Below are 9,187 nucleotides of genomic sequence, written 5' to 3'. Positions count from 1 at the left end.
AACCCATTCTCTTTGGAGGGATAATTTGCTCAATCTAGATATAGTTGGGAGGGCCTTGGTCCTGTCTCAAAACAATGTGCTACACTTTTTGACTCCCCATAAGAAGCCTTACCCTCTCTTAGAGGTGGATGGGGAGTGGGATGGATGAATGGTGGAGGGAACAGGAGGAGAGAAGGGAGTGGGAACTGGCATTGGTATATAAAAAGAGAAAAGATAGTTTTTTTAAAAAATAAATCAAATAAACAAAAGCATAAAAAAGAAAAAAAAATCAAAGGAGAAGCAGCCTATAATTCCTGACTCCAAAGAAGCTAGGGAATAAGGAGAATTCTAAGAGTAACATGCATGAATTCCCCCCTGAGAAAGGGAAATACACAAGATCTTCTGAGAAAATTGGGAGTGTGGGGGTTGGCAGAGAAGGGAGAACAGAAGGGAAGGACAAGGGGAGGGGAAAGAGCGCATGAGGGAACAGGGTGGCCAAGGGGGGAAGGACAAAGAGGGAGAACACGTAAAGAGATAATCTTGATTGAGGGAGTCATTATGGAGCTAACAAGAAACCTGGCACTAGAGAAATTCCCAGAAATCTACAAGGATGACCCCTGCTATGACCTTAAGAATAGTAGAGATCATACCTGAATGGCCTTCCTCTGTAATCATATTAGTGACTACCATAATTGTTATCATAGAACCTTCATTCAGCAACTAATGAAAGCAGATGTGGAGATCCACAGTGAAGCACTGGGCTTAGCTCCCAAAGTCCAGTAGAAGAGAGGGAGGAGTGATAATATGAGCAAAGGGGTCAAGACCATAATGGGGATACCCACTGAAACAGCTTGCCTGAGCTAATGGGAGCTCACTAACTCCAGACTGACAGTAGAGGAAGCAACAGAGGACCAAACTAGGCCCTCTGAATGTGGGTGACAGTTGTATGGTTGAGAAAGTCTGTGGGGCTATAGGCAGTTGGACCATAATTTATCCCTACCGCTTATACTGGCTTTTTGGAGCCCATTCTCTTTGCCGGGACATCTTGTTCTACCTAGAAATAGTGAGGAGGGTCTTGGATATCTCAAAGTTATGTGTTAAACTTTGTTGACTCCTCATGGGAAGCCTTACCCACTCTGAGAAGTGGACGGAAGGATAAGGTGTTGGGAAAGTGAAGGAACTGGAAGGAGGGGAGGGAATAGAAACTGTGATTGGCATGTAAAATGAGAACCGATTGATAAAAAATAAATGAAATTTAGATTCTCAAATTCTACTCAGATTTCTTTTGTCAAAATATTGGTTGTAATTCAGATAGTATCTCTAAATAAATCTTTATCACCAATATAGAATTTTTTGATGACAGAAATAAGATTAAGCAGCTGGGGAATGGTATTTGCTGCCCTTTCAAGGGTTTGCTCCTTGAGTGCTGGAAATCCATGGAGACTGTGCTATCATGTTATTTGGAGCTGGAATATATAAGTCCAGGGTACACCTTCAAAGTGTTAGAGGCGGAACTGCTCAGCTGACTGTGAAAGGTGAGCCCTTTGCTAACTCTAGAGCTGAAGTAGCACTTTGGAATGTTAATCTATCATGAGATCAACTTCAAAAATATCTCTGATACTAAGCACTAGGCCCTGGTCTCTCAGTACTAATGACTGCAAAATGCTTAGCACATCTGCATTAGTGATTTTGCAAGTGAGAAGTAAAACTTGGTGCTGAGACTGCTGGAGAGAAGGAAGATGAGTCATGAATTTACAGGAGTCACAGTGAAAAGTATGAATATAATACTTACTAGATTCATTTATTCAATTATTCATGGAGTAAATTTTAAAGCTTATAGGATGCACCAATTATTTTCAGGTCCTGAAGGTACAGAGTTTAGCCAGACACCTGCATCTACTGTGGCTCACAGTAAATAACGTGCTGCTTAGAAATTTTTAGTATTCAGTAGGAAGGTCCAGTAAGTGATGATGAATTGAATAATGTTGCATGATTCCTTCTGTTTTAAGTGAGATTTAGAAAGAAATCACTCTTTACCAGAAAATTGGGTGAACAAATTAGAATAGTCTGTCTATAATCCTGACTGAACAAATTTTACATCCAGGAATAAGTTTCTAGATTCTTTATTCAATTAATATTTATGTAGTTAAATAACTTAGATGCCATACACAAAATGAAACTCTTTTCTTTTTTTTCATTTAGGATATATTAAAGTCCCAAGGAATCACCCATTATTTAGGAAAAAATATCTTCCAGATGATTTTTATTCTTTCAATGTCCCTCTTTAAAAGGGGGCATTTATCATTGATTTTACCACACAGAGGCTATGCATCCATGTATCACAGTGCTTCCAACTTCTTGAACACACAGAAAATGGCATTTTCAGTACAGCATAATGGGATGAGTAGAAGGGGGCTGTTGTTTTTTATGATAACTAACAGGCTTAAAGGACACCAACAAAAAGGATAAAACTCAGTAGCTTGTCACATCCTGAATTATTCCTGATGTTCTGATTGCATGCTTTTGAAGAGGAATGTATATTGCACATCTTATTTGAATTATTATCACAGTCTAGCTACTGCTTATATACAAATGATGTCTCAGATGTCCTTTTCCTTGTCAGTCATCTAGGGATGTGTGTACCTTCCTGATCTAGTAAGGATTTATGCCATGATGTTTTCATACAGATTGCATCAAATCATTTATCTTGGACACAAAGAAATGTTTTCCACTCATGATTTACATATTCTTACCTTAATCTTCAAATTTTAAAGAATTTTCTTAGTCTGTGGATACATTTAAATGGTACTTTTTTCATTGTAGTAACTTTGAAGGTATGCTTGCCACAAAAAGTAAACTTTACCCTGGGAAACAGGTGGTAATTGGCTCAATTTTAACTCCAAAAAGAAAAAGTTTCATAGTGTTAGACTATATTAAACTCTCTTAAACGGTGATTCCTACTATGCTGTCTCTATTTCAAGCAATTAAGTTCAATAAAAGATTAGACCGTCTCTCCTACATTATGGAATTTGTAGCCCCACTAAACCATCTTTGGTTAAGTTACTACTAATTTGGAACTAGTATGCTTAAATATAACATGTTTTTCATTTTTAGATCATCCTTCTGATCACTGGAAATCATAAAGTGTTTTGCAAGCAAAATAAATTTCAGAAAACTGTATTGGAACTATAGACATTGCAAAAAATATATAGAATGATATAGTTATGAGTTTTAAAAAATATAAAATAATAGCATCATATTTTTAACTTAATGGAGGTGATGTCATTCAAAGTTTTATGAATTAAAACTTTTATTCTCAAAGTTTTGTGAATTAACTCAAATTTTGCTTATTGTGTAGCAATACTGTGAATATTGGTATGTTTTTGTACTGAATGTAAGCTCATCAGTTTGCAATAATAAGAATCAATTGCAAACTTTATTGCCTTTTCTTCCCAGTTTTATTTTATCTGTTCATTTTTATCACATATTTGGAGCCAGTTGTAAGTATTATTTGATAATATGACAGATTTAGATTGTGAGGTTTTAGAAGCTGTTTAGACATCACTGTATATTTTATTTCTGCAATGACCCAAGGTCATGAAAAGAGACAAGGATAAGGTGAGGGGAAGAAGGATATCAGAATTTGTCTTTTCAACATGGCACTAAACTGATTTTACTTAATCTAATGGCTCCCAAATGCACAAATATTTTGATATTTTTATTCTGTTACAATTATATTCTTATTTTTTGGTAGTTCAGATCTCTAAATGCTACTTGAAGGTATTTATATTTATGAATATGTTATTTTTACAAATACTTTGATTTTTGTTATTCTTTTATACTTTTATTCTTCTTAGTTAGTTCAGATCTCTATATGCTACCCAAAGTGTTTTATATTCATGATGTTTGGCATCTGGTTAAGATATCTGTAGTCAATAAATTTTACGAGATAAAAAGTTTCGTGAATATTTTAATGGTTACATAAGCTACCAATCTATCTACAATATAACATAAATTCCAAATAAATAATAATAGAGGAGGTAATGACATTGGCTTATTTAACACAACTGAGTATAGAATGTGGGTATTTAATATAATGTTAATAGCCAATATTTCTAGAAATGGAATTGGAACAAATTATACAGGTCTGGAGATGAACTTGAGAAGAGTTTGAAATTAAACTTGAGCTCTTTTGCAGAGATTCTCTTTGCTGTTCGGAATAAGGCTGAGATAATAGAAAATGCAATAATTTTTACTTTTACATCAACATGTTTACATTTTTACATTTATAAAATTGTATTAATATTGTAATCATCTTAGGTAAGTTTGATGGATAACCGCATTGGAAAGTAACTAATTACATTCTTCATTTTCATTTGTTTTCCCCAACTGATTAAAAAGCTACTACCTATATGACTTTCTTAAATATTAAGGGAATTACTGGGCAGAGAAGATGACCCAGAGGGTAAATGCACTTGCCACACCTTCCTGATGACTTTCACAAGTGGGCCAAAGCATATACCTGAGCACATACATATCCTATAAGACAAAAAACAATACTCTCAGTAAGTCAATAATTATATCATCTAAAACAAAAACTGAGTACTTGTCAATAGTGTATGTGCACATTATTTGTAACTTTTTAAGATTCATACTTTTAACTCAGGCTGTCCTGATTTTTTCTGCAAATTCTAAAATGACCAAAAGTAGACGAAGTTTTTTCTAAGTACTCTTTTAGTGTTTTAAATGCTCTTACTTTGAATGTGAAATCCATTAATTGAGTTATTAACCTCTCCATATGTCTGTGGGACTTGATTTCTTTACTATATTGAATGTTAAAAACCATTTTTTGGCTCCTCCCACTTTATGATCAGCATCATTGTATGTTTAGTATTTTCTTTAATTTTATGTGAAGTTTCCTTAATTTTATGTGTGGAATCTTGAAGTTGAAATCTTCTAAGTCTGCCAAGTCTTTCCTCAATATTTTCTTGAAGACTTTCTATCTTATCCATCTACTTAAACCTCTGAACTGTCATGAGATTTATATTATTAACTTTGTAAGAATTAAATGTCTAGATTTTAAGTATATTTCAAACTTTGACCTTTTAACTAAACTCTAATTCAGTTAGAGATTCATTTTTTTTTGGAAATAGTGATGAATTTTTCAACAGTTCCACAGGATAGAGGATAATCATTGTATTTTCCCTTAATGTTTGAGTTTTTACATTGCAGTCTTTCTTAGTTCATGAGAAATAAAGGGAAAAATAAGAACTGAGTGGAGACTGTTTCTCTAATTTTAATGTGTAGAAAAGCATGTTTTTTCTTTGAGAAAATGCCAATGTGTTATAAGAATGCAAAGCCATATTGGAGATATTTTAGTAATAAGATGACAGTAATACCTGTTTCCTTATACGGTAAGTAACAAAAATTCATTGTACTAGCCAAGGGTTATATTGCAAAGTGACTGTGAGTGAGCACTTTGTCTCCATGCCTCACTATTTAACCACTGCTAACTGACTCTGTTCCTCTTAAGAACTTGGTCATAAACAGAAACCTCTTCCTAATGGAGCACCATGCATCTAGTATGTAATCTTAGGGGTAATAGTTGCTCCAGATGTCATTTAATTTTCACATTTGTAAATTTAAAGACTTTATGTCTCTTAAGGATTAGAAGAACAAGAGACCCATAAATCCTCTGGAGAAATTATATTTTTGATAACTCTCTATTTAGGGAAATTTGCTTCCTCATGTGTGTCTGTCACTTTTCCTCACTGATACCCACTCTAATTCTCAGATTATGAACATTGCTTTGAAATCACAAGAATTATCAAAGATTGAACAGAATGTTAATATCTTATATGGAAGGCACCCATATTTTAACATAAAATATATTTAGTTTTAAGGATAATTTTAAAATTAATAATAAAAGATAAATTTTATTTCTCTAAATGATCTGTTAATGTAATTATATAGTGAGCAAAAGTATTCAAGGCAGAAACAATTTATCTGTGTACTTTGTGTATATGGAAAATATTAATAAAGTTACTCTGACAACCTCAACTTCACTCAATCTCTCTCTCTATATATGCATACATCTATCCACACATAAACATATAAATATATATACACACAACACCTATATGTAGATACTTATACACATACACAGACATATATGTTATTTGGGAAAGCAGTCTTGCCTTTCCTAGAAATAGCTCAGTTGACCAGGATGGCATTGAACTCACAGAAATCCACCTGGTTCTGCCTACCTAGTAATGGGATCATAGACTTGAGCTACTCCTACCTGGCTTAAGCAATCCTTTTACTCCTTCAGGATCTGGATGAAGAATATGGCGGCAGGAAATTATTTCACAGTGACTGAGTTCTTCTTGGCTGGACTCTCAGGAAAACAAGAACTCCAGATACTCCTCTTCCTCCTCTTCTTTGGAATCTATATGGTCACTGTAGCAGGAAATCTGGGCATGATCACACTGATTGTGCTCAGTTCCAACCTGCACAACCCCATGTACTATTTCCTCAGTAGTCTGTCTTTCATTGACTTCTGTCAGTCCACAGTTGTCACCCCAAAAATGCTGTTGGGCTTTTTGACAGAGAAGAACCTCATCTCCTACTGTGAATGCATGACTCAGCTCTATTTCTTTATCATTTTTAGCATTGCAGAGTGCTATACATTAGCTGCAATGGCATATGACCACTATGTGGCCATCTGTAAACCCCTGCTTTACACCATAACCATGTCCTATCAGACTTATAGTTCCCTGATTTCAGTATATATTTTTAGTGTGCTCAGTGCATCAATTCACACAGGCTTCATGATAAGGATTTGGTTCTGCAAATTAGATGTAATCAACCACTATTTCTGTGATCTTCTTCCCCTCTTGAAGCTTGCATGCTCTAATACCTATATTAATGAATTGTTGATTCTAATATTTAGTATAGTGAACATCTTTGTCCCAACTCTCACCATTATTGCTTCCTACATCTCCATCATTGCCAGCATCCTCAGGATTAAATCCACAGAAGGCAGGTCCAAAGCCTTCAGTACCTGCAGTTCCCACATCTCTGCTGTCACTGTCTTTTTTGGTTCTGCTGCATTCATGTACTTACAGCCATCATCAGTGAGATCAATGGACCAAGGGAAAGTGTCATCTGTGTTTTATACTACTGTTGTTCCCATGTTGAACCCGTTGATTTACAGCCTGAGGAATAAGGATGTCAGTATTTCACTGAAGAAAATACTTCAAAGAAAAAAGTTCATGCTTCAGAAGTAATGTGAGGGATTGTTTACTTGAGAAAAGTTTCCACAAGTACATATTTTGAGTTGTTATGATTAATTTTATTCTAGTTGTGATAATTACTACTCATTTGCTAGGACATTTTAATAATTTTTAGTTAGAAACTTCAAATTCAATTTCTATGCACATATTATCTCTCTTGCTTCGCAGAATAAGATATAAACCATAGAAAGGATGACATGAATTTATATTCACAAAATGGCTAGAATGAGATATATATGTATATATACATATAGTTTATATAAATATTTCTTTTTTTTTAGTTTATTAAATTATGAAAGTTTTCATTTCCGCCCCTCCTCCCAACACCCTCCCACTCCCCCCTCCCTCTCCTCCTCCCTCTTCATCCCTAAGAGCAGTCAGGGCTTCCAGCCCTGTGGGAAGTTCAAGTTCCTCCCCACTCCTTCCAGGTCCCTGAAGGTGAGTATCCGAACAAACTGGATCCCAAAAATCCAGCATATGCAGAGGAAACAAGTCCCAGTGTCATTGTCAGTGGCTTTTCAGAAAGGCTCCGGACCAGCCACATTTAGAGATTCGGCCACATTCAGAAAATCTGGTTGGATCACATGCTCGTTCAGTCCCAGTCCAACTGTCCTTGGTGAACTCTCATTAGATCAGTCCCCTTGTATCAGTGGGTGATCGCACCCCTCGCGGTCCTGAGTTTTTTTCATGTTCTTCATTTTTCTGCCCCTCATTTGGACCATGGGGGGCTTAGTCTGGTGCTCCAATGTGGGTCTCCATCTGTATCGCGATCCATCGTCAGATGAAGGATCTGGGACTTTAAAAACATTAAACTTCCTTCTTAATTCCAAAATCTTGATGTTTTTATGTCTTAATTCATTTTTGGAATTTTAAATGTAAATGTTATAATTGCATCATTACCCCATCTCCCTCTACTTACTCTAATGTTTCACCACATCTCTCTCAAATTAATGACCTCCTTTCCTTTAATTCACACACACACACACACACACACACACACACACACACACACCCCTATTAGGAGATTTATCCAAAGGAAGACTGATTAAGTTATTAGTCATCATTAACTGACTATAGTTCTTCATTTAGGCATGGAGTACTCTGAGATTTTCACCTTCTATATTATGGTGCCAAGTGAATTCAATTTTGGCTTTTCTGTAGCAAGATATATTGTTGAGAATCTGGTGCCATTTTCATCTCAGTCATAGAAAACACAGTCTTACCACATCATTACTTGTCCTCTGATACTTAAAACTTAGAACATTCTTCCTTTTTCCTCCAAATGTTCCCCGATTCTTAGGTGGAGGCTTGTATTCCGGATGGATTCACTGTGGCTCTTCTCCCCAGCATCAGTTGTTCCTGCTATGGGTTTCTGCAATGGTCTCCATCTGCTGTAAGAAGAGTTACACTTATTTTTGGATCAGATAATCAGTACTATGCGTTAGAGATTATACTAGATTAGGAAAGAATCTCTATTAGATTTTCTACTATGGTCCATGACCTTATAAGCAACTCACAGTTGACTCTCTTTATAGAACCAAACATGAAGTTCCCCCTGTTGAGTGGACTTTAAGTGTAATTTCTTTTTTATATAATTTCTTTTCTTTTATTAAAAAATAAAACAAACTATCTTTTTTTTTCATTTTACATACCAATCCCAATTCCCACTCCTTCCCTTTCTCCATTCGCTGTACCTACTCTCCACCTCAACCCCATCCATTCCTCAGAGAGGATAAGGTACATTGCTTTGGGGAAAGTCTGAGGCACTCCCTTCTTTATCTAGTCTTGGCAAGGAATCCCTCTAAAGAGAACAAGCTCCTAAAAAGCCAGTACAAGCAGTAGGGATAAATTCTGCTGCTACTGCCAGTGGCCCCAGAGACTGCCCCAATCATACAACTGTTACCCACATTCAG

General features: G+C 35.7%; 1 protein-coding gene across 1 annotated transcript; it reads left to right on the top strand.

The window, feature by feature from the left end:
• Nucleotides 1-6,317: 6,317 nt before the first annotated feature.
• On the top strand, nucleotides 6,318-7,268 carry LOC125388744 (olfactory receptor 8G18-like). Its single transcript, XM_085688513.1, has one exon. It carries the CDS (start codon nucleotides 6,318-6,320, stop codon nucleotides 7,266-7,268), a length of 951 nt encoding a protein of 316 aa, XP_085544639.1.
• The last annotated feature ends 1,919 nt before the right edge of the window (nucleotides 7,269-9,187 follow it).

This window comes from Myodes glareolus, chromosome 4, assembly GCF_982192425.1.
Source record: "Myodes glareolus chromosome 4, mMyoGla1.1, whole genome shotgun sequence".
Classification (NCBI taxonomy): Eukaryota; Metazoa; Chordata; class Mammalia; order Rodentia; family Cricetidae; genus Myodes; species Myodes glareolus.
The sequence above is the reverse complement of the archived record's forward strand: the minus strand, read 5'-3'. Positions and strand labels throughout refer to the sequence as shown.

Excerpts from the sequence above, each read along its gene's own strand:
- LOC125388744 (XM_085688513.1), top strand. The coding sequence starts at position 6,318 with ATGAAGAATATGGCGGCAGGAAATTATTTCACAGTGACTGAGTTCTTC.